The following is a 26,873-nucleotide window of genomic DNA, read 5'->3' on the forward strand; positions in this document are numbered from 1 at the left end:
GAATCCCAAGCAGGTTCTGCACTGTCAGCACAGAGCCTGATGTGGGCCCCAATCCCACAAACTGTGAGATCATGACCTGCGCCGAAATCAAGAGTTAGACGCTCAACTGACAGAGCCGCCCAGGCACCTTGGTACTCGGTATTTTAGAGAGTATGGTTTTGTCATTTCCCACAATGTCTAGCCACAAACATCAAGGCTCAGCTCAAATGCTTTCTCGGAGACCCTCCCTGTCCTATATCTATTCTTAAACCCTTGTTCCATTCTGTGCTTAGAGAAATGTTAACCCTCCACTGAGACCAGGGGCTGTGTCTCGATCACCTTTCTCCTCCCATTGGTGCTGGGCCAGTGCCCCGAGCACAGAAAGGCACCTGCTGCTCTCCATGGCACGGCCTGTCTTCAGTCAGCCTGTCTGTGGCTTCCAAAACCAAAGAACTAGGGGCTTTACGACAATTCTGCAACCCTGGAAGTGCTTTACAAGAATGATTTCCAACATTATTTATGTTTCAGATTTTATAATTAGCAGTTGCAAATCTGCCAGTGCAGAGTCCTGTGATCACAGAACTAAATTATCTCCACTTTTCACTTTGAAACGAAAGTACAGTAAGACGCCCATTGCAGCTTTGGTGTTTTGCATTTTGCCTCCTTCCCATCTGGCCCCTGCCCACACTGGTTGCTGTAGCTCCTGAGTCATCTTTTTATTTGTATGGTACAGAAATCTGCTTTTCCTAAAATGATGCCACATGGACACTTCCCAAGTAGTTTTCAGAGCTGTCTATGTGGACTGATTTTGCATCAATCAGAGCAGGAAATTGTGTTTTTGCAGGGATGTCTTGTTTTTTAGGTCTGGAGAGCCTGCCTCTGGTGTCCCAAAGGGTGATGCCTTTTTTTTTTAATGTTTTATTTATTTTTGAGAGCAAGAGAGACAGAGCACAAGTGGGGGAGGGGCATAGAGAGATGGGGAGACGCAGAATCAGAACCAGGCTCCAGGCTCTGAGCTGTAAGCACAGAGCCCGAGGCGGGGCTCGAATTCACGAACCATGAGATCATGACCTGAGCTAACCTCGGATGCTTACCTGACTGAGCCACCCAGGCGCCCCAAGGATGCCACCTTCTAACAGGGTTTGTATTTTCTCACTCAGTTTGAGTAGTACATACGTAAGTACGTAATGGTACTGAAGAGACCCTGCAGCCAGAAGTCCTAGCTGAAGAAATGCTGGTCTAGGAGAGGTAGCCCAGGCGGTGAAAATTTTTTTTTTTTCGTATTCTGCAGAAAAGAAACCACCACATTCAGTGGAGTCTGGGAGGCGATCAGTGAGCAGTAGAAAAGCCAGGCTCTAAACCAGGCTAAAAAACAGCCTCTTTCTCTTCTAGGCTTCGTTTTCCACATCTTTAAAGCAGTGTACTGATGTTAGATTACTACAGGGTTGTTCCTCGAACACGGCACCTTACAGAGCACCACAGTGGCCGTGCTGGGACGGCGGGAGTCCAGATGACCTTTCCTTTATGTTTTTACATGTTTTAATCCTTCACAATGAGTGCATATTGTTCATATAATCTGAAAAAATATAAACCTGCTCTCTTCGGGGGAGAAAAAAACCTTCCTTTGCTAAAAGGGATGGTAAGAATCGGAGGCTCACTGTTACGAGAGAAGACGCCATACATCATACAGGTGGACATCACAGCTCTTATCTGAAAGAAGGATTTAAAAGATGCCCATGTTTCAGTTCTTTTTTTTTTTGCCACTTAACAGATACTGATGCTGGCTTTAAGCCCTAAAAATCCAGATGAAGAATGAAGTATGAAGGAAAACCAGCTCTTCAGTCACTGAGTGTCTTCAGTGCAAAAAAGCTGCAAATACACCGAATTTCCACAGATGATGTAACCGACGGAAACGTCGGAGCCTGGCCCTCTGGGACTCGCTCCCTTCAGACGGCAAGGTCCTATTGCAAGGAGCACGAAGAGTCTGCTGTGTGCAGACCAGGAACACATTGAGATTAAGGAGAAACTTACAAGCACATTTTAATGCTTGCATTGTATGTATGCTGAGTTAGACCGAGCGCTCCAGAACTGGAAAAGTGGGGTGGCTTCTTAGATGTCACCGATAGCCATGAGTCCCTATTTCCCAAGTGTGGCCCATGTGACACTTTCACCTGCCTGGCGCTTTCCCCCTCTGCCACGGACAGACTGTTCACAAGACCCTCACCCCCATCTCTCCCGCTCATGAAAGCACATCAGTAAGCAAGGGAGTGAAAATAATATTATAGGGATGACCTTTATTCAGTCTGTAGAAACTGAAAAGAAAAGGCAAACTTTGACATGTAAGCCATTCTTTTTACAAAGTTGTTGTAATCCCACGTGTCACTGCGCTGTGGTAAAAGAATTCTCTTTTTCTTTAAAAAATTTAGTGTTTATTTATTCTTGAGAGAAACAGCATGAGTGAGGGAAGGACAGAGAGAGAGGGGGAGACACAGAATCTGAAGCAGGCTTCAGGCTCCCAAGCCGTCAGCACAGAGCCTGAAGCGGGGCTCACTCGAACTCAGGAACTGTGAGATCATGACCTGAGCTGAAGTCGGACACTTAACTGACTGAGCCACCCAGGCACCCCTGTGGTCAAAGAATTCTGGTCTCCAAAACCGTAGACATGTAGGGGCACCTGGGTGGCCCAGTTGGTTAAGTGTCTGAATCTTGGTTTTGGCTCAGGTCACAGTCTCACGGAGCTGACAGTGGGATTCTGTCCTTCCCTCTCTCTCTGCCCCTCCCCTGCTGGCTCTCTGTCTCTCTCTCTCAAAATAAATAAACTTAAAAAAACAAACAAACGGTATGCACGCAAACTGGCCCGGTACCGTGTGCATGTGGGAGGACATCATTAGAGCTAGTTCTAGTTACTTCTTTTTCATCTTACCCAGGAAAAATTAGTGTTTTTGACAATACTGAATATTAGTACATGTGCAAAATTTCTAGATAGATATCCATATATTAGTACATGTGCAAATTTTCTAGATAGATATTCATACCTATCTAGATACTATCTATCTGGGGAACAAAATCAAAAAAAATCTTGAAACCATCAACCTGAAGGAAAGTGAAACTCATTCTCTTCATTTAAATGCCACCTCTAGGGGGCGTACTCAAAGTGTTAGGAGATTAAAGAAGATAAAAGCCCAATGCTTTTCCTACTGATTAATAAGACCCAAAGCTACAGTAACAGCCAGTAATCAGTGTGAAAGAACAGAGAGAAAACGAGAAGACAGCGTTGGAATGAGAACAGCATCTTTCAGCTAACGACGCGGCGACCCCTACACCCCCTCGCACACCCCCATGTTCGGGTGGCAGTTTCCACAGAAGCCCCACACGACTTCAGGACAGAGAATGTAACAAAATGGACAGCCTCTTGGCATTCTGATGTGGCCTTTAGCATCTGTTCTCTTAAAGAAAAAACTGGCAACTCATTTTATAGCTGACCCAAGAGTATTTAGGGACAGGAAAGACACGTGCGAGGCTAGAATCACCTAGTTATACGGGAGCCACGACTGCAGCATGGAAAAGTGGCGGCCCCCAGGAACGACGACACGGCACAGGAATCTCAGGGCCACGAGGTCTGGGGCCTGGTGTTTACCGAGGCAGGGATTCCAACATCATCTCAGCCTGCACTGTCCCAGGAGAGTCGCAGTGAAACACAGCCCCAGGCTCTGGGAGGAAGTGTGACGAGCCCAGCCGGAGCACAAGTTTCGGTAACTTTCTAAACCAGTGCGATCAGGAAGGGCAGAATCAGCAGCCTTCATGAGTATCAAAAAACAAAAACATCACTGGAAACATGGATGAACCTTGGAAGACTTTATGCTGGGTGGAATGAGCCAGTGGCAGGAGGGCAAATATTACATTGTTACACTTCTATGAATGCAGACAGAGACCGAGAGTGGTGCGGTGGCGGCCAGGGGCTGGGGAGGGGGACGGGCACTTCCTCTTTAACGGGGACAGTTTGAGTCTGGGAGGATGGGAAGGTTCTGGAGATGGATGGCGGTGACGGTTGCACAACCATGTGACTATCCTTAATGTCACTTACGTATACATTTAAAAATGGTTAAAATGGTACACTTTATGTCGTGTGTATTTTACCACACACAAAAATTTTTAAGAAATCACTAAGGAAGTCCATATGGAAAATGAAAAACTGAATGTAAAAAAAAATTTTTTTTACATCAAGAGAGAAATACCTGGCTTCAAGCTCAAGGTCTAGACTGCGGACAATAACGATGAGTCCTACCGCAGTTTTGAGGACACGGTCACACAGGCCACCTTGCAGCTCTCCGCCTGATGCTGAGCTCTTCCACACTTGCCAGTACCGAGCAAGGAAAGGTCTCTTGTCTTCGGCCTTGCCCAGCCCTGTCATTCATAATAGACAAACGAGAAGTCCCAGAAGCCTGTTCTATTTGGGAAGGCCTTCTTTTGTTCTAGGCTTCGGTGGTTAATATGCTTGACAAATTTCAGCGTCTCTCTATCTCTGTAGACCAGTGCCAAAGAGTTGTTTTCTGGATTCACGGTTAGCAGCTGAAACAAGCGAACGCAGTGTCACATCGGAACACAGAATTTATTCTCAACTCTTTTCTTCAACAATTCACCGCACAACAGATGGTTTTCACACCATGTACTCAGACTGGGGACGGGGGATCTTTTAAAAGACCCTTTACGAGGAGGCGCCTTTGCTCTGGCTGTCAAGGCATTTCCCAACGGGCCCCCTTCCAATATGGACCCAGAGAAGTTTTACGTCATGCAGTTATTCCTTACTATACGCAGAGATTTCACGGGAATGCACCATGCAACTCTTAACGTGTATGCAACTTATCAATAGGGTAGAATAAAGGCTTAGTGATTATCCTTTGGCGTCTTTATTCCTTGCTGAGTACTTACTACTAGGAATCAGAACCAGTGCCAGGCAGAGCGTCACGGATTTATCTGCCAAGGACACTGGCGCAGAAGGTCCTAAAAACTGGGTCTCTGAAGAATGAAAGCTGCCTTAAGAACTAAGAAGTACAGTTTTCTGTCAGAAGCACTTACCTCTTCGTCTTCACCTTTGGCAATGTAGGAGGTAAAGCCACCATACTCTGGCTCCCAGCCTTACAAAAGGGAAGACAAACAGCATCAGAAAGCTCTCCCGACAAGGCTTGCATCACCCTGTCGCCCATCCCAAGCCGCTCATGCCTGGGGAATCTGGGAGCTCCGTGGTAATCAACTCTATGGCTTCTGAGCTAGAATTTACTGTTCAGCCAACGCTGAATAAGAACTGAAGACTAAGAATTAAATGTAAAATACACCTGGAAGGAAAATTACATAGAAGATGTAGATCTGAGGGGGTGGTTCCTTGGAGGAAATGATGGTTTGGTCCACATCCCCTAGACCTTAGTCATAGCTAGAAACCCTTTGAGCTGGGGAGACTGAAGTTCATGACCCCCAAGATCCCTTCCAACAGGGCGCTCTGGGATCCGCGATCCTGGCCGACGCACAGCACTTCTGAATTGGGTCAGCTGGGGAGGGCCACCGAGAGGGACTGCCCTCTTCTGGAAACTGCTCCCTGCTTTCCTCCCTGCCTCTTACCTTCACAGCCACAGTAGAGAAGTAAATCCAGGGCAAATTCAGTCTTGCTGTTGTCATGGATCAAAGTGTAGTGACCAGTCTTCCAACGCCTCAGTTCCCCCTGGCATGTGGGGACACTTGAGTCTAAGAAAAGACAACAGAAGGCCAGAGAAAATCTAAAATAAATTGATACAACTGCTAGATCGTAAGGGAATAGTACGCAGGAATGATCCAGCACTAAAGTGAAATCACTCCCACAAACCCTCTGACCTCCTGCTCCACCCAACAAGCCTTACAGTGATTGTCAGAAAGGTACCACATTTGGCGGGGAGAAGTTGACACTCTCTTTACAGTTAGTTTCAGATAGAATATATATTTAGCTGCCAAAATAAAAAATGATAACAAGAATAAATACTATACTTTTAAACAGACTACAGGGGTGCCTGGGCGGCTCAGTTGGTTAAGCATCCGACTTCGGCTCAGGTCATGATCTTGCTGTTTGTGAGATTGAGCCCTGCGTCAGGCTCTGTGGTGACAGCTCAGTGCCTGGAGCCTGCTTTGGATTCTGTGTCTCCCTCTATCTCTCTGCCCCTCCCCGCTCACTGTCTCTCTCTCTCTCTCTCTCTCTCTCTCTCTCTCTCTCTCTGCCCCCCCCTCTCAAAAATAAAGTTAAAAAAAATAAAAATAAAAGCTGTAGTACTCAAAACAATATAATACTGGCACAAAAACAGATAAACAGACCAATAGAATAGACTAGGAAACCCAGAAATAACCCCATGATTATATGTTCAATTAATCTTCAACAAAGGAGGCAAGGATATGGAGTCGGAAATGTTGGGAAAACAGGACAGCTACATGCAAAAGAATGAAACTGTATCACTTCTTTATACCATAGACAAAAATAAACTCAAAATGGATTAAGGACTAAATGTAAGACCTGAAACCATAAAAATCCTAGAAGAGCACACAAGCAATAATTTCTTTGATATCGCCTGTAGCATCACATGATGATATTTTTCCTAAGCAAGGGAAACAAAAGCAAAAGTAAACTTCATAGTAGATCAAAATAAAAAGGTTCTGCAAAGTGAAGGGAACAATCAACAAACTAAAGGCAACCTACTGAATGGAAGAAGGTATTTATAAAGGACATACCCAATAAAGGGTTATAAAGAACTTATACAACTTGACAGCCCCAAAACAAAACAAAACAAAACAAAATTAAAAATGGGCAGACTACATGAACAGACATTATTCCAAAGACAGATAGCCAATAGATACATGAAAAGTTGCTCAACATCACTTTTCATCAGATAAATGCAAATCAAAACCAGAACACAAGACTACCTTATACCTGTCAGAATGGCTAAAAGCAAAAACTCATGAAACTCATAAGGATTTGGAGAAAAATCCTTTGTACACTGTTGATGGGAATACAAATTGGTGTAACCACTTCCACAATATGGAAGCTCCTCAAAAATTAAAAATAGAATTACTACATGATCCAGTAATTTCACTACTGGGTATTTATCTAAAGAGTACAAAACACTAATTGAAAGGAATATATGTACCCCTATGTGTACTGTAGCATTACTTACAATAGTTATGGAAGCAACCCATTTATCCACTGATATATGAATGGTTAAAGAAGTGGTGTATGTAAAAAATGGAATAGTACTCAACCATAAAAAAGAATGAAATCTTGCCAGTTGCAACAATATGGATGGATCTGGAGTGTATAATACTAAGTGAAGTTAGTCAGATAAAGACAAATATATTATTTCACACACAGATGGACTTTAAAAAACAAATGAAAGGAGAACAATTGAAAGAAAATTGAGACAAACCAAAAAAACCCCCCAGATTCTTAACTATAGAGAACAAACTGATGATCTGTGAAAACAAAGTGTTGGGAGGTGGTTGGGGGATGGCTGAAACAGGGGTGGGGAGTACACTTAATCATGATAAGAGTGAGTAATGTAAAGAATTGTATATTGTACACCTGAAACTAATAGTGTTATCTGTGTTAACTCTAGTGGAATTGAAATTATATAAAAAATATGAAAAACTATTCTAATATGTAAAGTATATAGATACAAAAGCATTGTATATATTGTTAAGTATATAACATATGTGTTAAAGCAAAATAAAATAAACACTTTGAAACAAAAACCAAGAAATATGAAAATCCAATATTCACTAAGAATTAGATATAATTTTGTCAATTTCATGGCAGATTATTTGGAATCAGATTATTCATTTTTTTTATGATAACTATTACCCTCAATGATACATAAGGCCTCTTTAAAATATATTATTCTGTTAATTTAATTACATATTCCATGTTGATAAAAAAATAAAATAAAAATAAAAAGATAGACTGCCCTACCTCCCGTTTCTCCTAATATTAACATCCCGTCTTAGTGTTATTCACTTGTTACAATTGACAAAACTGATACGGACACATAATTAACAACTAAAATCCATGGGCTATACATTCTATTTGTCTTGGTAAATGTGTAATGTCGAGTATCCATCGCGACAGTTTTAATGTCATGTCCCCCTCCCCCACCCCGCCCTGTGCTCCACCTAATTCGTCCCTCCCATTCTCCTACTGCCTTCCATCCACTGACTTTTCTCTCTCCTTAGTTCTGCCTTTTCCAGAATGTCATAGAGTTGGAATCATACAACAAGTAGGCTTTTTAGACTCGCTTCTTTCACTTAGTAATACGCACTTAAGGTTCCTCTGTATCTTTTCATGGCTTCTTAGCTCATTTCTTTTTAACTTCACCCTATTGTGAGTAGAGAAGATATTTGTATGATATCTTAAAAAATTAAATAAAATAAAGATAAAGGCTACTTGATATTCGTATAGCCATTCCCGCTCCATTTTGGTTACTACTTGCATGGAACATCCTTTGATTTTCAATCTGTCTATGCTTCTGGGATCTCAGGTGAGTCCCTTGTAGATAGCAGACAGTTTTGTTTTTTGTTTTTAAGAAATTCTGTTTTTTTTAACTTTTAAATTATATTTACTGTTGAGAGACAAAGAGCAGGGAAGGGGCAGAGAGGGGGACAGAGGACCCAAAGTAGGCTCCATGCTGACAGCAGTGAGTTCTATGCAGGGATCAAACTCACGAACCTCAAGATCATGACCTGAGATGCAGTTGGACGGTTCACTGACTGAGCCACTGAGGTGCCCCGACAGCAGATAGTTGAATCATATGTTCCTGTCTATTTGGCCAATCTCTTTACTGTCATTTACATTTAAAGTAATTACTAGAGGGGTGCCTGGTGGCATAGTCAGTCAAACGTCGGACTCTTGATCTCGGCTCAGATCGTTAAGTTCGGGTCCTGCATTGGGCTCTGCTCTGATCAGGCAAAGCCTGCTTGGGATTCTGTCTCTCCTTCTCTGTGCCCCTCCCTTGCTTATGCTTTCTCTCTCTCAAGATGAATAACCATAAAACACATTAAGAAAAATAATTACTAATAAAGAGTGAATTGTCATTTTGCTCTTTTTTTAATTTAAATTTTTTTTTATTTTAGAGAGAGAGAGAGAGAGAGCATGTGGCAGAGGAGCAGAAAGAGAGAGAATCTTAAGCAGGCTCCATGCTTGGTGTGGAGCCCAATGAGGGGCTTCATTCCATGACTGTGAGATCGGGACCTGAGCTGAAATCAAGAGTCAGATGCTCAGCCCACTGAGTCGCCCAGGCACCCCTGCTTTCTAAATGCATTCTAGCTTTTTCTTCCCGATTTCCTGCATTCCTGTCTTTCGTGTTTAATTGATTTTTTGGCATTGAAACATTTAAATTCCTTTCTTGTTTCCTTTTATGTATGTTCTATAGCTATTTTCTTTGGTTACTCCATGGGTTACATTTAACATGCTGAAGTTATAAAGCCTCTAATTTGAATTTATACCAGTTTAACTGTAATAAAATATAAAAACTCTGCTCCTTTACAGCTTGGTCCCCACCCTTTTAAGATGACAAACTTTGCAAACATTTACTTTTCACATTTACTTTTTGTATTCCCTGCTCTGCTTTGGGCCAGGGTCCTCTGTCCAGCAGATGCTTAGTAATAGAATAAAGCATCTTTTGGCTGCCTCTATAGATTTTTTTCCCCCAAGTTGCAGGTTCCCATAATAATGAAACTAAAAGGAATAGAGGTAAACAAATACTTTTTTTTAAAAAGCCCATGAGGCCCCACTGATCTTCACCTGATTCCTTTTAGCGCCCAGGGATAGATGCCAATTTCAAATATCAAGGAAAGCCAACCTTTATCTTAAAGAAAAGCTATCTTGGAGCACCTGGGTGGCTCAGTCACTTAAGTGTCTGATCTCAGCTCTGGTCATGATCTTGCAGTTCACCGGTTCAAGCCCTGCGTCGGACTCTGTGCTGACAGCCCAGAGCCTGCTTCAGATTCTGTGTCTCCCTCTCTGTCTCTGCCCCTCCCCTGCTTGTGTGCCCTGTCTCGCATGCACTCTCTCTCCATCTCTCTCAAAAATAAGTAAAAGAACATTAAAAATATTATTAGAGAAAGTGTTGTGTATTGAGTAGCACAGAAAAAGCTACCTGGGTCTGGGTGTTCTAAGTACCTGTGGTGACCAAAGCGACAGGTCAGTTTGGGAGGCCACAGACTCTGCGCGACGCTGCTTGTGTTTCCATGTCACACTGTGGGGTTTGGTTCCATGGCTACCCACCTCCCAAGTCTTTGCACTTCTAACTGCGTGGGGTCCTTCTCAAGCGACCAAAGTGGAAGCAGTGAGAGTAAAACCGAGGAGACGAATCAGAAAACAGATTTTCTCGACTGCTTTAGTAGGTACTGAACCATGCACGTTGAATTGGTAACTACTCGGTCACCAAGGCCACCGGAGCCTTGCCTCTTAAATTTCCTGTATGTTTCTCTTTTTCATCTTGTTTGTAGATGATTAAACACTTCCTCTACTTTGTAAATTTTTTTTTAATTAAAAAACTTTTAAAGTAATCTCCACACCCAACGTGGGGCTCCAACTCAGGACCCTGAGATGAAGAGTCGCATGCTCTTCCTACTGAGCCAGCCGGGCGCCCCTACACTCCCTCCACTTCTAATAACAATTTCTTTCTGTCCATTTGCCCAAATGCAAGCAACTTTTTCTCAGGCTGCTATTGGCCCTTGGCAGAAATACACGGCTCACCTTCCTCTCCGTGATGTTGTTGTGTTTTAAAGTAGTTGGGGGCACGGCCAGTCCTCTTTCTGTCTACTGTCTGCATATCATTAGCCTCAACATACGAGCTGTTCCCCCGCCCAGAATGTTCTTCCCACCCAGCCTTCTTGGTACTCCAAGCTGAGCTGAGAGGGCAGCTTCCGAGACAGGCGTTTCCAACTGCCCTTCACCTAAGAGGCCACGCAGTCGTTCCTCACACACAACCTGTGAAAGTTCTCCACACGGTACTTATTATTTGGTGTCTTGTGGTACGTGTGCACGTTTAATCTTTGTCCTCTCGATATAAGCTCTGAGGGAGCAGAGACCTTGTTTGTTCTGTCCTCCAGTTCCCAAAACAGGCCTAGCATATAGCACATGCTCAAGAAACATTTGCTGGGTGAATTAATGATTGACTAGCGAGTGCTTAAGGGTCCAGAAGGACAAATCATAGCGACAGCTTACCTTTCTTGGCTTCGTTTTCCTCTGACTCTGGGTCTGTCTGTTCACTGCTCTGTTGGCTGCTGTTGCTGACGGCCATCTGAGGGCTCTCTGGCCCAGGGGAGCTATGGCTAGTCCCTTCTTCGGTGTGATCAGCCGCGGAGGTGCCTTCACCCTCCTTTCTGTCCTCCACCTCATCTTCCTCCGAAGGGGCCAAGAAGTGGAGTCTCAGGCCTGTGAAGTTGGAGAGCAGCAAGAACAGAGCCTCGGAGCGAAATAAGTGCATGCAGTCCTTCAGGATGCTAGGCAGCTTGCTCTCCTCAGCTCTGTCATAAAACCTAGAAAGCAGCGATGCCAAGCTGTTCATCGAAGCCACAGACGTAATACCAAGCATGGAATAAAAGCTGATCGTTAGCTTTGCACCCCACTGCCTAAACCTTGGCATAGCTCACTGACTCACTGGTGGTTCTAATGGTGAGGTTTTCTCGGGGCCTGCTACCAGATGGCCCTGGGGATGAAATACCACCAGGGCCAATGTCTTATTATTGGAGGTGAGCCTGGCTGGCCACCAGGCAGGTGCTAAATGCAAACATCTTGGTTCTACCTTTTGTTGGGGGGGCCTCGGCTGCTCCATTTCACATCTCCTTTCTCCAAAGCCTCACAGACCTCTGCAAATTTCTCAGGCTGGAAAATGAGCACAGAAAGCAGCAGTTAGGGACTCTCCCTGTGGTCCCACAGCTGGTCTTGCAGCTGGAGCAGCTCTGCAGAATCATTCTGATTCCTAAAAGGGCCGCTGACACCCACTGCCCGCCCCCCAACCCCAGGCCTGATGCAGTGAAGCTAGAATGAAGACTGGATAAATCATCAGTATGCCTTAGTCAAGAGATTTGAGTGTTAATCTGGACCATCTCCTTTAGCAGCTGTACATCTTATGTCAAATTGCTAGACATCTCAGCCTCCTGCATTTACAAAATGAAGACCATGATACAGACTCTTCAACCCAGAAGATATGAGGGGAAAACATTAAGCTGCAAAATAGCCAAGGCCATGACAATGCAAATCTCTGCGGGCCTCACTTTTATTTATTCAGCCTTATAAATATAAAAAGCCAAGAACAGAGCAAGAAGCTGACTGATCTGTTGAACTATGCTCATGAGGCTTTCTCTCTACTTCTTTAATGCAGCTTCCTGGAATGTTCTCAACACCGCAGTCCCATCAGCTGTAGAACAGGACGAGGATCACAGAGCCTGGTTTGGGTAAGCTCAATAAAATAAGGTCAAGCAAGCTTATTTACTATGCTTCTCCAATTTCTTAATATGTCAGCTTTAAAATTCTGAGAGAGAGAGGCAGTATGTAGCGTCTCAACCTTGATCTTTCTCCAGGAGGGAGGCTCTTGGGGCTCCCATGGGGCCCAGGACCCACCGTGAAGCCCCACACGAGTTTCTGTGGCCTCGCGTGGCCCTCACAGTAACTCTCTGAGACGAGCAAGGCAGGTCCTATCGCAGTTTAATTCATGATGAAATGGCAGCTCAGAGAGGTTTAGTGATTTGCTCAGGTTAGTAAAATCACAGAGCTCAGACATGAATACAGAGTCCTTCTGACTTCTGCAGTTCCCTCTCCACTGAAATGTGTTGCCTCATCCTTGCCAAACACTCGTTAAAGGTGTTGATCAGTTAATAATCTCCCTACTAACAGCAATAAGCTTATAGTGAACCGTATTCACCAAATGAATGGGAAGGAAACTAAACAACTGCCTCTCAGGGTAGAAGCTAGTTTGTGTGTGTGCGCGCGCATGTGTGCACATGCTTATGTGCGTGTGTGTATGCACGATGAAGATTCTAGAAAACTGGGGAACACCCCAGGGACTCCTAACCCACTAAGCATACAACTGCTACCAATGTCAGCTGCCAGAACTGCTTCCATATTTTATTTGAAGAAGGGGATGATATAAACATTCTAATGAGGAATAAAACAAAACTTTAGTGATCCCTGTTCACCCACCCAAGGAGCAAGAAAGACAGAAGCAGAAGTTGGTATAACAGTGAGATTTCATTAGGGAATGCTACTGGGTGTCCCCAAGATATACAGGACAGGACATGCTGGCTTACCTTAAGGAACTCCTTTAGGAGGATTTCAGACCTTTCTTCAAACTCTTCTTGAATTTGAACTTGGTAATCCATGTCCAGATAAGTAGGGTTGATCCAATCATATAAAATTTCATGCTTAAAAGAAGCAGTAGATGCAAAACATGAGTTCACAGTTCCTATTTTGTTCCTATGTCATTACACGCTAGTAAAATATCTGCAGATTCTCACTCTATAATTTTCCCCTTGTTACGCATCAAAGTGCTGGAAAACTGCCTGAGAAAAGACACTATCAGAGGTTTATCTAAGAAGAGTGGAAGAGCAAATGCCAAGTCTGGTTTCATTACCAGGAAAACAAACGACATGCTGCAGCTTCTAGAGAAGAGGCCCGACAATAGGGTTACGCTTACATCTTGCGGGATGTGCGGGCTCCGAGGTATGAGGGGTTCAAAGTAGTTGGGGGGTCTGGTCAGCGAAGGACCATGGAACCAGCCACTTATAGACAAACGTGACTTTTCTTCAGACAGGACTTCGGACACCTGAAAAGAAAGGCCAGCAGCACGTGAACGAACACACCAGACAAGGGGGAAGGTCACCAGCTGGGGTGCACGGACTTCCAGACCCATCACCGCAGTGGCGGGCACAGTCTGGCCACGGGGGGCCAGCAGGAAGCTGTCCCGTTTTGGTGACGGGGAACTCAAAAGCATGATGCTTACCCTCTGGATGCTTGCGGTTTATGATCTTTACCTGGTGAAAGGATACTGGAGACACCTCAAAGAAAACCAGTGTGTTCCACGAAGGGATAAGAGACTTGACAATCTGCTTTGGCTGGAAGTGCTCTGTACCAGGAGAAAAGACAGACACAAATGTGGTTTCGTTATCATTAACCTCTTCCAGGCTGTCTTGTTTCACTCTGACAGTTCGTAGATTTCTAGGGGGAACTAGATGTACCCTGCAGATCCCAAACCGCATCCCTTTTCATCTGTCTCCCTCATACTTGCTGGATCTGCTGGGTGGTATCTGTTCTCTCTACACCATTCCTCTATTATCGATGAGGGCTGAAATAAGTTCGGAAAGTTTTCCAGAGTCAACATTGGGTGTTGGTCCTTAGAAAACAGCCCTGGCTTCCTGGCAGATGGACTCACCCTGGCAGACCGATGGTCGCAGGTGGCTGTACACGCATTCTACCTTTCTGCAGTCAGTATTCAGAAGTAGGGTCTGCCAAGGCCTGTGAATGGACTCCATCTCTGGAGTAATGACGACTTCAAGAACAACTTAAGAGAGGCAGCCATGGGGCTGGCATCCCTTCCCCCTGCGATTCTCACTCTATTGAATGGCTTCTGCCTCCTCAGGTGAGTACACATGCTGCGTGTAAGAACTCAGAAGTGGCTACCGGTGCTTAGGAGCGCGCGCTGCTCTTACCATCCACATTGTACAGGTCCAGGGTGCCCCCCAAGCTCCTGTCCCAGGGAGGCACCAGGTAAAGAATGAAGGCGATCCGGCGCCCTTCCAGCTCATCGTCGTGGCAGAGGAGGGCATCTGCAATAGTGCAATGCAAACTTTAATGTCCCCGCACCGGCAAGGAGCAGCCGATATCAGATCCAGCATTTCATATCAGCCCATTTGATATTCATCTGTAATGTGAGCTCCTCCAGCTATAAAGTGACACTGATTTCTCCTGTTTTATAATTGGAGACGTAAAGCGGGCAACACAGAGGACTCCAGAAGCACCAAAGGGCCCAGAGACAGACCCCAGAATCGCTAACAGTATTTTTGCTTATTTTTCCAGTATTCTTCCTACATACGTTTGCTTTTCAAAGATGGTATCCTACAGTGGTTGTTTTGTGGCCTTTTTATCACATGGTAAGTGTCCACGTCAGTATACACACCTGTCATGCTTTTTAAAGGCCACGTAGTCTACCATATGGATTATGAATTATCTTCCTTCCCCTTTAATTAATCTTCCACTTGTTAATTGTCTCCATTTCTCATCTATTAAGAAAGAATGCCTTAGTGAACATCACTGTACATAGATCTTTTGGTACTGATTTCCATTAATCTCTCGAGCTAAAACTTCTAAGGGCCATTTGGTGGAATTGAGCAAGGGCAGCGTCTGTGTGAGGCAGGGGAGGGAAGACGTGCCATGGGGAACTGAGACTGTTCTCACACGGAGGGATTGTGATCGAGAAAGAAATACATAGAAGATAATGGAAGTCAAGGTTCTCTCTGCTGAGGAAGGAAGTTACAAATACGGAAATGGCAAAATCCCTGATAAACCCTGTAGTGTTGGACTGCAACTGCAGGAATCAGCTGTGAATTGAGATGTTTATATAGATGTAAGTGTAGATGTTTCTATAGATACTTACATATTTCGAGATGTTGAAACACAAAAATGTAAATGCACATGTGTGCGTGTATGTGCCTGTGTGTGTGTCTGCTGCCTCTTTTCCACTGAAAAACCCGGGAGTGATGACATCCTAATAGCAAAAACACCTATAGTCCAGATCGTGATTTTTAAAAAAATGTTTATTTTTGAGAGAGAGAGAGAGAGAGGCAGAGAGAGAGGGAGACAGAGGATCTGAAGCGGGCTCTGCACTGACAGTAGCAGATGTGGGGCTCGAACACACAAACCATGAGATCATGACCTGAGCTGAAGTTGGATGCTTAACCGACTGAGCCACCCAGATCTTGATATTTAATATCATTCTTCACTACAAGAAACTTTGGAGGAATGGTCGACTCTGGATCTAGAGCAGGAGAAATGTTAAATAAGCCTGGAAAATGTTGTTTTGCTACAAACTAAGATATATTAAGAATGATGGGGACACATCAAAAGGACATTGAAGTCAGTTTTAAGGGACTCCTCTTGATCAAATCAGGGACAATATGAGCATCAGAATAATGACAGCAACTGATTTTAGCCTACTACATAAACAGTAACCATAAATCCACACCAACATAGTTGATGAATAAATAAATGGAAAGAGGGGAATATTTCCTTTACAGTGGAATGACAACTGACAAATGTAAAAGATACAATTTTATTATTTAAAAAAATCCCCGTTTGGCAACTTGCATAGTAATAATTCAGCAAGAAATATCAGAGGTTGCTGGGGCACCTGGGTGGCTCAGTCAGTTAAGTGTCTGACTTTGGCTCAGGTCATGATCTCGCAGTCCGTGAGTTTGAACCCCGTGTGCTGTGCTGACAGCTCAGAGCCTGGAGCCTGCTTCGGATTCTGTGTCTCCCTCTCTCTCTGTCTCTTCCCTGCTCGTGCTCTGTTTCGCTCTCAAAATTAAATAAACATTAAAAAAATTTTTTTAATTAAAAAAAAGAAAAACCTGACATTAGCCACCACCTTAATTAAGTAATCAGAGTTAGTATCACTAGACTATAACAGATAGAAACATGTGCCACTTGATAAGATGCAGGTAAAAAAAACCCACATAATTAATTCTGTAATATTCCACCAAAAATGCATGGCTTGAATCTAATCACGAGGAAGCATCAGGCAAACTCAAAATGAGGGAAGTTTTACAAAATGACTCCTTCGCGGGGCGCCTGGGCGGCTCAGTCGGTTGAGCATCCAGCTTCGGCTCAGGTCATGATCTCACAGTTCATGGGTGTGAGCCCCACGTCAGGCTCTGTGCTGACAGCTCTGAGCCTGGAGCCTGCTTCGGATTCAGTGTCTCCTTCTCTCTCTGACCCTACCCTACCCTGTCTCTCTCTCTCTCAAAAATAAATAAAACATTAGGAAAAAAAATTTTTTAAATGAGTCCTCCATAAACCTTCAGAAATATTAAGACAATGAAAGTCAAGGAAAGACTTAGGAACTGTTCAACCAGGCATGACAACTACATGCACGACGCAATCCTGAACTGGATCCTTTTGAACGTGTATTTTATTTTATTTACTTTTTGTGTATTTATTTTTGAGAGCGAGTGAGCATGGGAGGTGCAGAGAGAGAGGGGTGGACAGAGGATCTGAAGCAGGCTCGTCTGACAGCAGAGTCCGACACAGGGCTCGAACGCACGAACTGTGAAACCAAGACCTGAGCCGAAGTCAGCCGTTCAACGGACTAAGCCACCCAGGTGCCCCTAGATCCTTCTGCAATCAAGGACCAAATAACAGAACTTGAGTGGAGCCTGTAAGTTAGATGGGGCTCATATATTAATCTCAACTTCCTGATTTTGATGGCTTATCGCTCTCATACAGGAGAGTGTCCTTGTTGGAGGAATCACTGCAGTACTTGGGGTCCTGGGGCAGAACGACAGCCTACTCTCAAGTACAACGGGAAATGAGTTATTTGTACTATGCTTGCCACTTTTCTGTATGTTTGAAGTTATTCCAATTGAAAAACAAAGTTTCTTTTTTTTCTTTTTTAAAAAAAAGGGGCATATGAAAGGACTCTTCCTGTGTACCACTCAGTTATCTTCAAGAAGTTGCTACCAATTTATACTTCCCCTAATTATACTTTACATTGTGTGAGAGTAAACCCAGATCAAAATTGGGACTCGGGAAAACAAAACAAAACACTTTATCTTCCAGACCAAAAAAAAAAAAAACCCAAGTGTGTTTTCAAAAAGACATTTATGTGCTCTCAAAGGGAACTGGTGACCATGGATACCTCTGAGGGGCTGAAGGGACAAAAAGAAAGGGAAGGGGACTGTCAAGGTTTGCGCTGTATCCTTCTATATTGCTTGAGGTTTTTGTTCCTTAAGAATGTGGTTCTGCGGGTAGAGTTTACACCACCACCTCTGAGCTTCCTCATACTCTACACAAAGCTGGTTGCGTGTGATTAGCGTTTTCCTGAAAACGTGGCCAACGGCTTTCGCATTTCCAGCAAGGAGAAGCCCTGCCTTATTATACCTTCCAGTGAGATGGGCGTCTCGGTCTATGAGCCGGGGCAACTGCTCCATACTGAGAAGGTTCTATGCCACTCGGGGACACGCGGTCCAGGAGTCTGGCACTCTGGTGCCACCTTCTTGTCACTGTTTGGTTAAAGCCTTTAGTGCTCCCACACATCAAGGGCTTGATCTTTCTTACCCGAGAACTCATATTTAGCACAGGACATGTCAATAGTTGATTCCAGGTCAATCTTGGAAATGTCAGCAAGCCAAGTCCGGAAACCTTCAAACAGAACTTTCCTAGAAATAAATGTACACAAAGATCACTCGTCAGGCCGCAGTGAGGCCTCCATTTGGATCAAGGCCACAACTACTTTTTCCTGGAGGCTGCAGTTTAGTCTTTTCTGTAAACTTGCACAGTTTAGGATTTGGAACTGAAATAAAGAAAAAGAAATGCAAATCTACCTACTTTAATCTATTTTTGCTCTGATTCATTTTACTTTCTGCCTCTTAAAATTTATGGCATGCCCTATCATGCCTCTGTCATAATTTACCGCACTGATGTTCCATTCCAAGGTTACTGATTTTTAGGTGTGTTCTTCAGCACTAAAACTGGCTCCACTGCTGAACGACCACTTGGGTGACACTGTTGTAGATTAAACACTTTAAGTTGCAATAGTGGTGTGTATTATGCTAACTGGGTAGCAATCAGGAAAATCTTTCAGAGAAGTTCTTTTATTTTTTTAAATATTTACTTTTGAGAGAGAGAGAGAGAGAGAGAGAGAGAGAGAGAGAGAGCGAGCGAGCAGGAGAGGGGCAGAGAGGCAGAGACACGGAATCTAAGCAGGCTCTAGGCTCTGAGCCATCAGCACAGAGCCCGACGTGGGGCTCGAACTCCAGAGCCATGAGATCATGACCTGAGCCAAAGACACTTAACTGACTGAGCCACCCAGGTGTCCCTTTCACAGAACTTCTGATGCTGGCAGGACACCACTAAAAGATGCCGACCATTTCCATTTCCCACCTGATGTGGCTCTCTGTACAGAAATCTCTTTAAGACAATTTATCCCTCATTCAGCCAATCAACTTTGGAACTGTTAATCTCAATGAATTCAAATCATTTTGAAATGACTTAACATTAGTTCACATACGTGCCCACAGACAATATTCTGGGGCTCCTCGTAGTCCAGTTGTGCACAGTGGAAATTCCCACAAAACGTAATTGTGCTGTTCGTAAATATCAGGTCTTCAGGCTGACCTCAGATTTTAATACCGAGTACATCTTCTGTACTAAGCATTACCAAACCAAAAAAACTTCTGTAAAATACTGTGCTAGGCTAGTTCACCCAGAAGTGCCATGTAACTTTAAAAACAGAGTTGCAAATTACACAGGATGAGCCAGCAGAGCGAAGCGCTGAACCAGGCTTGAGATGTGGGTGCAAACATTTCTGCAAAGTCTTGCTTTAAGCAACTACTACCAAAGCCTTAAATCCTTCTTTTACTGGTAACGTTGGCTTCCTCAAATCTCCTCCGTACAAAGCTCTTCCTCCAGTCACTCTGTGAGGGTGTCATGAGGACAGGGTTATTTTCTGTCATTATTCTCACTTGTCAATTGTATTTATGAGAGAAATTGCAGGACCCAACTGGGAAGTATAAAGGTCACCTTTCTATAAAGACCAAGGACTGACGTCTCTCACACCATCCGGCTGTTACCCTGCGTGTACAGAATGGAATCTCGGTCCCACAGGAAATCCTTACCAGAGGCCTGCTGTGAGCTGATGAGATAATAATGCCTTAAAGCTCAATCATGTCTCTTTGGAACAACAACAAAAGGTCTAAATAAGTACAAAATGTTATGAGTTACAGTTAATGCATAAGCAGTAGTTCGGGATTTGGAAGAAATAACAACCTGTCCAGGCTGCTATCATATATAGGAATGCTGTAAAGATGAGAAACAGTTATTCCAAAGTAACATGTGCTTAGGGGCGCCTGGGTGGCTCAGTCGTTAAGTGTCCTTGACTCTTGATTTTGACTCAGGTCATAATCTCACGGTTCGAGCCCCACGTTGGGCTCTCCCCCTACCTCCCTGCTGAGAGTGTGGAGCCTGCTCTCTCCCCCTCTCTCTGCCTTTCCCCCACTCAGTGCACATGTGCTCGCTCTCAAAATAAATAAACTTAAAAAAAAAAGCCCAAAGCAACACGTGCTTATTGTAGCAAAACTTGGGGGGAAAACTTCCTTTAAGTAAAAAAGGAACTGTTACAAAAATCTGAAATCCTACTAGCCAGATTTAAACCTCCCATTCTTCTGCCTTTCTGTTGAAATATACCTCTTTCTTAAAATTGTTCACACTCTGTGTACTGTTTTAACATCTTTTCCCTTGATAATATCGACTCTAACATGCCTTTGCCTGTAAGAAGTAGTAGTATTTTACATATCACTTAAAAAAATGTTGCCAATTAAACTAGGGCACTACTGTCATTTGTGAGACCCTGCATCTCAGCAGTGCTAAAATGAGAAAAAGGAAAATGTATCTTAGAATTGTGAAATCTGGTTTATCGTACTCACATCTCAAAGTTCACACCCGTCCTAGGCAATGGCTGTAGAGTTTCCACATTATGTTTATGCCATTAGCTATGTAAGTCTCAGTGCACGGCCATTTAATCTGTATATGTTTTTTTTGCTATTTTAAACAGCTTTACAACACACAATCTTGTATGGAATTTTTGAGCATGTCCTTAATTACTTTCTTGGGTTAAGTTCTTACAAGTGGACTCACACGACAGAAAATAAGCATAATTTTAAGAGTTTTGATACATCTTTGATACTTCTTTGAAACCATCACCTAAGAAAGGGTGTAGCAGAGCATAAAGGGGTCTATACAGTTGTCAACACTGGGGTTTTTAATATTCGCCAACCTAATAGGTGGAAAATGCTTGATGTTAGTAATCAAGTGTTTCTTTGATTACTAATAAGGTTGAACATTTTATCATTGAGAAGTTGGGCCCTGGAATGAGACTGATTTGAGTTTGTACCTCAGCTCCCCCAGTCTTCACCTAGGAAGCCCTGAAGAACTCATCTCTCCACCTGTTTCCTCCTCTACAAAGTGGGATAATGACATAATGTTATAGAACACTTCCCGCACCCGACAAATCGGACTAGTTGTTTACCTTAAAGCACAGATGTGAGGCTCTCTTCTCTTCTTCAGATCATCAGACTTGATCATAAAAAAAGAGAGAAAAAATAAAACGATTACCTTCATATATGAGACACACAGAGGAGCGCGGTTCAGTGAGTGCCCTGGCGGCAGAGCATTGTGGGTAAGAGCCCTGACTCTGAAGCCAGACTGCCTGGGTTTGTGTGTGCCCTCTACATGCAGTAGCTCTGCGCCCCGGGCGAGCTCCTTAGCCCCCCTGTGCCTTGGTCATCCGACAAATTCCTCACCAGTTATGACAGTGGAGCTTATGTTTTGAGGGAGACAGACAATAAACATACACAGCTGGTGGTTAGGCTGAAGAAGGGGACAAATGCACGGGGGACACCAGCAGGGTCGGAGGGAGTAGGCGTGCTCAAGGTGCGAAAGGGCCTCCAAGGACAAACACGGTGGCCAGGCTAGACTTCGCTGAGGGAAGCAAAGCCTTGAAGGAGGTTGGTAAACAGGCCAAGGGACTATCTCGGCACAGAGGATTCAAGGTCCTGAGTGTGAAGCATTGCCTGGCCCAGTCAAGAAATCTGAGGAGGCCGTGTGGCTGGAGCAGAGAGGGCGGGGGAGGGCCACAGGAGATGAGGCCCAGGAGGCAATGGGGTCGCCTGAAAGCTGTTCTAAACACTCTGGCTTTCTGTCAAGGAAATGAGGAACCATGGGGATTTTTGGGCAACGGAGTATTGGGATCCCAATTTAAATTTCTAAAACTTGGGCAAAAATCATGTAACATAAAATCTACCATCTTAACCATACAGAAGTGTGTAATTCAAGAAGTGTGTAATTCAATGGATTCTGGTATATTCACCATGTTGTGAAACTACTACTGCTGGTTCTAGAACATTTATCATCACCTCAAAAAGAGACCTCGTACCCATGAGGTGCTCCCTGCACATACCCTTCTCCCGCAAGTCCTGACCACCACTAATCTCCGTTCTGCCTCTCCACATGGATTTGCCTGTTCTGACGTCATATAGACGGACTCCTACAACCTGTGGCCTTGCATGGCTGGCTCCTCTCCGCGCGTTTCCAAGGCTCCTCCACGTTGCAGCAGCATTACGTCAAACCTTTTTCTGGCTGAGTAATAATATTCCATTGTGTGGACAGACCACACTCATTTGTCCATTTATCAGGCGATGGACCATTCTACTCTTTGGATATTCTGAATAATGCTGCTATGACCATTTGTGTACTAGTTTCTATGTGAACGTGTTTTTGATTCTCTTGGGTCCACTGTCATTTTAAAGGATAAAGAACAAAATGGCTGTGACTGTGTGGCTGGGCAAGGGTAAAAGCAGGGAGACTGGTTACCAGACTAACAGAATAATCCTGATGAGAGACAAAGATGGCTTGGGCCATGTGTTGGCTGTCGGCTGTGGACGTGGAAAGAACTGGGTTTTTCTGGACAGGTTTTGAAGACAGAGCCTGCAGAAATTCCTGACAAACTGGGTGTGAGGGGAGGGAGGACAGGGTTTTTGAGCCTGATTCCCTTGGAAAGATCGAGTTGCTGTTACCTGGGACTGGTAAAGTTGCAAGTGGAACAGAGTTAGGGGGAGAAAATCAAGAGTTGAGCTTTGGACTAAGGTGTGAGACACTGAACAGACATCTAAGAGTAGAGGCAAAGCGAGGGACTCCCTGGAAATCTGCCTGGAAATGGCCCAGGGGCAAAGCCCTAACGTGCTCCATCACTGAGAAGTCAGGTACAAAAGGAAAACCTACCAAAGGAAGCCAAGGACTTGGCAGGGAGGCAGCAGGAAGACCAGGAGAGCATGGGATTCTGAGTGGAAAGTGAAAGGTCGCCAGGAGAGAGGAGTAACACAGTAGCTCCAGTGCTGCTGGGAGGTCAAGTAAAATGAGGCCTCAAAACTGACGACTGGATTTACCAATGGAGAAGCCATGAGCGAGCTTGACAAGGGTGGCTTTGGTGGAGTTGTAGGGCAAAGCCTGATGAAAAGTGGGCTTAACAGAGAATGGGAGAAGGCGTATTTAACAAAGTACAGACAACTTATAAGGAATGCTACTGTCAAGAGGAGCAGAGAGGGGCGCCTGGGTGACTCAGTCGTTTGAGCATCCAGCTCTTGATTTAGGCTCAGGTCATGACCCCAGGGTCATGGGTTTGAGCCCCATGTCAGCCTCTGCACTGAGTGTGGAGCCTGCTTGAGATTCTCCCTCTAAAAAAATGTAAAGAAAAGAAAGAAACAAAGAGGAGCAGAGGACTAGGGTGGTAGCTGAAGGGGAAAGTCAGGGCAAGAGTATTTTTTTTTAACATCTTTCTTGTATACGTCAAAGGGAATGATCCAGAAGAGAAGGAGAAACTGATGTAGTCCCCTCATCTGTAAAACAGGAATAATAAGATACCTCCTTCATAGGACTGAGGATTTAATGAATTAATAAAGTACTTGGCATGGCATAAAGCATGCACTCAATAATGCCTGTCCTGAAATACACAGACTATCAGGCAACTCTTATTGACATACTTGGTTAGGAAGGTTGGAAGGTATCATAGACTTAAGGCAATTCGTAGCACAAGCAAAGAGGATACAAGCAAAGTGTGAAGAGACAGAAGACTGAAAGCAGGTTTTATATTTACTGCCTTAGGATGACGAAGCTGAGTCCCAATGTGAGCACAGTAAAAATTATTCACAGCCCAGTAGACAGAGTTCCACCAAACACCCATGTGATCTAAAGTAATCTTTAATTTCCCTCCTTATTACCCAGGGCTCTTTTTATTATTTTGCCACTCACTGACTTCACAGTTAAAAGTATTTTCATCCATCGAATTGCATTAAGTAAAAAAGTTATATTTCTCAATTTTAGTAATCAGAGATGCATATAGCCTTAAATCTTACAGAGATTTAGTATTATTGAAGTTCATATAATTATAAAGGCAGACAATTGTGGTTTTTAATTAACCTACGTAACTTTACTAAGGATAAGAGTTTAATTTTAATTGGCTTTCCTGAATTATTAACAGTTATATCGTGTATTTTGTCGTGTGGTTAATTCAATCATATATGTAAGGCTTAAAGACAGACACACTGCCCACCCTGGGAAAACGAATGATCTAGATTTCCATACCCAGACTGGGCCCTGTCTTCTAAGAGTAGAAAACCGAGTCATGATTTTGACATGATCTTTCCCGCCTTATGAAACCGTCCACAAAAAAGGAACAGACATAACTCTCTGTGGACATTCTGCCATACATAAAGCCACCTTAAATAAAGACATGAACTCAAAAATTTAAATGGTCATTATTTTCCAACATACAGTTCTCGTTAGCATATCAATCCCCACAATGCACCTAATCCCCTTCGCTTATAAGGTACTTAACTTACTGGCTTCCTGGATTTCTTGACTGTCTGCTGCCATTGTTACCATTTCTACCATTTTAGATTTTGAAGTCTTTAGAGTTTGAAGGCCAGGGACTGTCCGAGAGCCCCATGCAACAATTATAGCACCTAACACATTGTTAACACTCAGTGAGCTTAGGGGAAATGAATGAATGCTTTTTACGATGTCAAGACAAGGACCTTCCAAGGCAAACCCAATCTAAAACTTCAAGTCCAAAGGTAATGACTTTGTAGGTGATGAATTTCTGAAGTGGAAGAGTGAAAGGGACATAAATACCTGCTGGAACTTATATAAATCATTATACTTTTCATGGAAGTCCAAGTTCAAAAGTTCTTTCTGAAGCCCTTCCAAAAAGGTTTGGCTTTGAATGAAGTTTGGGATCGTGCAGTGAAGAAAGGGTTCCATGTCCATGACAATGGCCTCTGTTGGAAGAAAAACATTAATTGTGACTTTTTCTTCTTTTGTGTTTTTGACCCCCAAGTGGTATAGCAGAGAGAATACAAAAGGGAATGGTCCTGAATTCTCAGAAATCAAGTATTTAAAGTCTAAGATTTGGGGGTAAGCTCTTCTCTTTTTTCTTTACCCATTCAATATCACTTTTTAAAACTACTGTTCTTAAAATCCTAGTTCTTAAAAGGAGTACAGGCGATATCACTAAATTAAGGTTCTCTTTTGGAGTTTTTAAAAAATGTTTAATTTTGAGAGACAGTGAGCAGTGGAGAGGCAGAAAGAGAGGGGGACTGAGAATCCGAAGAGGGCTCTACGCTTACAGTAGCAAGCTCAAAGTGGGGCTCGAACTCATAAATCCCGAGATCATGACCTGAGTCAACCTCCAAAGCTTAACAGACTGAACCACCCTAAGCTCCCTGTTTTTGTTTTTTTAGTTCAAAGATTAGCTATTGGACTGAATATATTTTAGATTCTTTATTGATTTTCCCCAAACTTAATTAAAAAAACGTGAATAGCGGCTCAGCACCACAGGGGATCCAGCCCCATGTCCAGCTCTGTGCAGACAGCGTGGAGTCCGCTTGGGATGCTCTCTCTCTGCCCCTCCCTCACTTGTGTTTGCTCTCAGTCTCTCTCAAAATAAATAAATTTTCAGAAAGTGAGAATAGCAATAGTGGCTGGCAAATTTTTCTTTGACCCTGCATTTTCTTTCTCCAAGTTACCACTGGAGGAAGTTACAACATTCATTTTTTTAAAAATCAGTTCAAGCATAACTTTCTGATGCCTTGATTTCTATCTCAACATTTTACCCACTGCTTCTAATAATAGTCACCACCACCACAACCTACCACGTGCCAAACAGCGTGGTGCAATACACGCACGATTTCACTTCATCTCCTTGGCAAGCTGTGGTAGACACATCCCTACTTCCATCCTACAGACCAGGATATTCACAAGTCGCTGCGTGCACAGAGCTATCACTTTCAACGCGCATTCAGGCACCGAGGACTCACCTCTTTAAAGTACTTAACAACTGAAAGCAAAATCATGGCAATCTCTAGAAGGGAAAGCATGATGCATTAAGCAGTATTCTTATCCCCCAAGGTGGCATCTGAAGCTGAGGCTGGAATCCTTCAAGGTGGGTTCCTTTTCTTCCTCAACACTTGTTTACTTTAATAAGTCACGTAGTCGCCCTATAGGCGTGTAAAAACGAGTAAGCGCAGGTGCAAGCTATCTGGCAGCTCACAACAAATGCTCTGGCTACACTATTTTGGAATAAGCGATCACTACCCTCGGAGGAACTAGGAACTCGCACGCTCTTCTGATTCCCCAAACTCTCGGGCCTACGTTTCTTCCTCTTCTAAGATTTCTAAATCCGAACCGAACTTGGAATGATGGAGAACAGCAGGACAGTCAGAGGTGGCCAAAGTTATACTGCCTCCAAAAGCCTCTTCCCTTGTGGCCCCGGTGCCCAGGGCTCAGCTCGAGTGGCAGGACTCTCAGAGGCCCCCAGACCCCGCGTGGCTGCTCCCCCTTCACAGCGCTCGGTTACCGTGACGGAACGGCGTCCTGCGGCTCCAGGCCTCAGACACCTGCTTTTTCAAGGTTTCTTCCGTGACAGCGTCCGAAAACTCCGCTCTCACCTCCTTCTTTCCCTTTTTCCCCCCACGGCCGAGTCCCGGCTCAGCTGGCCGTTTCCCATTCATCTTTTCTTAAGGTACAGACGAACGCCACACTGAATAAGCAGGTACTTTCCTGA

General features: G+C 43.9%; 2 protein-coding genes across 3 annotated transcripts in view; one reads left to right on the top strand and one right to left on the bottom strand.

Moving 5' to 3' along the window:
- The window catches only part of BBS2 (Bardet-Biedl syndrome 2), a 47,215-nt gene extending 33,330 nt beyond the window's left edge, over positions 1-13,885 (top strand). Inside the window, exons 18-20 of one of the 2 annotated variants that reach the window (XR_003903699.1) lie at positions 12,372-12,444; positions 13,535-13,708; positions 13,796-13,885. The gene's annotated coding sequence lies outside the window, so the exon portion shown is untranslated. Of the gene's footprint in view, positions 1-1,750; positions 2,401-12,371; positions 12,445-13,534; positions 13,709-13,795 lie in introns of those variants that run through there. The other variant, XM_029924853.1, reaches the window with a different exon arrangement.
- On the bottom strand, positions 3,820-26,873 carry OGFOD1 (2-oxoglutarate and iron dependent oxygenase domain containing 1). Its single transcript, XM_029924854.1, has 13 exons — positions 26,667-26,873; positions 24,944-25,089; positions 21,285-21,331; positions 18,317-18,417; positions 14,695-14,811; positions 14,020-14,111; positions 13,683-13,811; positions 13,297-13,410; positions 11,793-11,872; positions 11,213-11,526; positions 5,593-5,715; positions 5,056-5,114; positions 3,820-4,548 (listed from the first exon to the last, which is right to left on the bottom strand). The coding sequence occupies exons 1-13, from the start codon at positions 26,818-26,820 to the stop codon at positions 4,387-4,389; spliced, it is 1,638 nt and encodes a 545-aa protein (XP_029780714.1). The 5' UTR covers positions 26,821-26,873; the 3' UTR covers positions 3,820-4,386.

This window comes from Suricata suricatta, chromosome 16 (assembly GCF_006229205.1).
Source record: "Suricata suricatta isolate VVHF042 chromosome 16, meerkat_22Aug2017_6uvM2_HiC, whole genome shotgun sequence".
Lineage (NCBI taxonomy): Eukaryota > Metazoa > Chordata > Mammalia > Carnivora > Herpestidae > Suricata > Suricata suricatta.

What these genes read in the sequence shown, in the direction of transcription:
- OGFOD1 (XM_029924854.1), bottom strand. Translation starts at nt 26,820, where the DNA reads ATGAATGGGAAACGGCCAGCTGAGCCGGGACTCGGCCGTGGGGGGAAA. An exon ending in TCCTAAAGGAGTTCCTTAAG is followed by an intron (nt 11,873 to 13,296) that starts GTAAGCCAGCAT and finishes CTCATTTTCCAG; the next exon opens with CCTGAGAAATTTGCAGAGGT. An exon ending in TCTCTACTGTGGCTGTGAAG is followed by an intron (nt 5,115 to 5,592) that starts GTAAGAGGCAGG and finishes CCCTTTTGTAAG; the next exon opens with GCTGGGAGCCAGAGTATGGT.